The 1,249-nt window shown below is 43.8% G+C and overlaps 1 protein-coding gene across 1 annotated transcript; it reads left to right on the forward strand.

Annotated features, from left to right (window-relative positions):
• Positions 1 to 6: 6 nt before the first annotated feature.
• Positions 7 to 1,209, forward strand: LOC108357252 (lipase 3-like; the record flags this gene model as incomplete). The annotated part of the gene is made up of 2 exons (XM_017608340.1): positions 7 to 585; positions 643 to 1,209. Coding segments are annotated over 2 exons (972 nt in total), but the record flags the coding sequence as incomplete, so codon positions are not given.
• Between the last annotated feature and the right edge of the window lie 40 nt (positions 1,210 to 1,249).

Genomic DNA, 1,249 nt, shown 5'->3' on the forward strand with positions numbered 1-1,249 from the left:
TTCCTGTTGGCCGGCATTTACGCCTCCTCAGACGCTTGGCTACTAAATGGTCGCGAAAACTCATTGCCATATCTGTTGTGGCGTCAAGGTTACGACATTTGGTTGGGCAACAATCGCGGCAATATCTATACGCGACGCAATGTTTGGTACAACACGACTGAGCGCGAATTCTGGAACTTCAGCTGGCATGAGATGAGCATTTACGATATGCCCGCCATGGTGGACTACATTTTGCAGTGTACAGGCGAAGCAAAGATGCATTTTGTGGGCATCTCACAAGGTGGCACTGTCTTTTTGGTGCTCAACTCAATTTTGCCGCAATACAATGCTGTCTTCAAGACGGCACATCTGTTGGCGCCGGTGGCGTACGTCAGTAATACAAAAGGTGGGCTGGCGAAGATTTTCGGTCCCATATTGGGTACACGCAACTATGTGGCCAAAGTGTTGGAGGGCATGGAGATGGTATCCACAAACAAGTTTGTGAAGAAGTTCCTGTCGTCACTTTGTTTCGAGAACGAGCGGCCCATGGTGTGTGTGAGCCGCCTTTGGCCGGCTGTGGGCTATGATACGCTACATCTGAACAAGGTAAATACATATACGAATATCTGTAACGTCTTGTAATTTTGTTTTACTTGTTTGCAGACTTTGCTACCCGACATAATGGCCAACTTTCCCGTAGGTGGCTCTTTTAAGCAAATTATGCACTACTTCCAGGGCTACGTCTCGTCGAAATTCCGCCAATATGACTATGGCCCGGAGAAGAATTGGTTAATGTACAATCAATTAGAACCGCCAGACTATCAGCTGGAGCTCATCACAGCGCCTGTTACCATTTTCTACGCTGATAATGATTACATCGTTTCGGTGGAGGATATTTGGCGACTACTGATGCGCATGCGCAACCTTCAGGCTGTTTACAAAATACCACGCAAACGTTGGAATCACTTCGACTTCATTTGTGGGCTGCGCGTGCGTGAGTTTATATTTGATAAAATTATCAGGGCAGCAAACTATTACGAATACTCGTACAGTTGACGTTAGTTCAAGGATATAACTATTTAATTCAAATTAATTAGGCTTAAGATTTAAAATTGTGATGTAGATATACATACAATCGAAAACGAGTGTTATATTTAGTCGAAAAACTTTTAGGGTTAAGATTAAAAAGGAAGAAAAGAATTTGATTGCACATTACTAATGTTTGTTAGGCAGCCGAGCGTTTACTCCAATTTGGGCTTGAGATACTCAA

The sequence above is a fragment of the Rhagoletis zephyria genome, unplaced genomic scaffold (genome assembly GCF_001687245.7).
Source record: "Rhagoletis zephyria isolate East Lansing unplaced genomic scaffold, Rhagoletis_zephyria_1.1 Rzeph_scaffold_73371, whole genome shotgun sequence".
NCBI lineage: Eukaryota > Metazoa > Arthropoda > Insecta > Diptera > Tephritidae > Rhagoletis > Rhagoletis zephyria.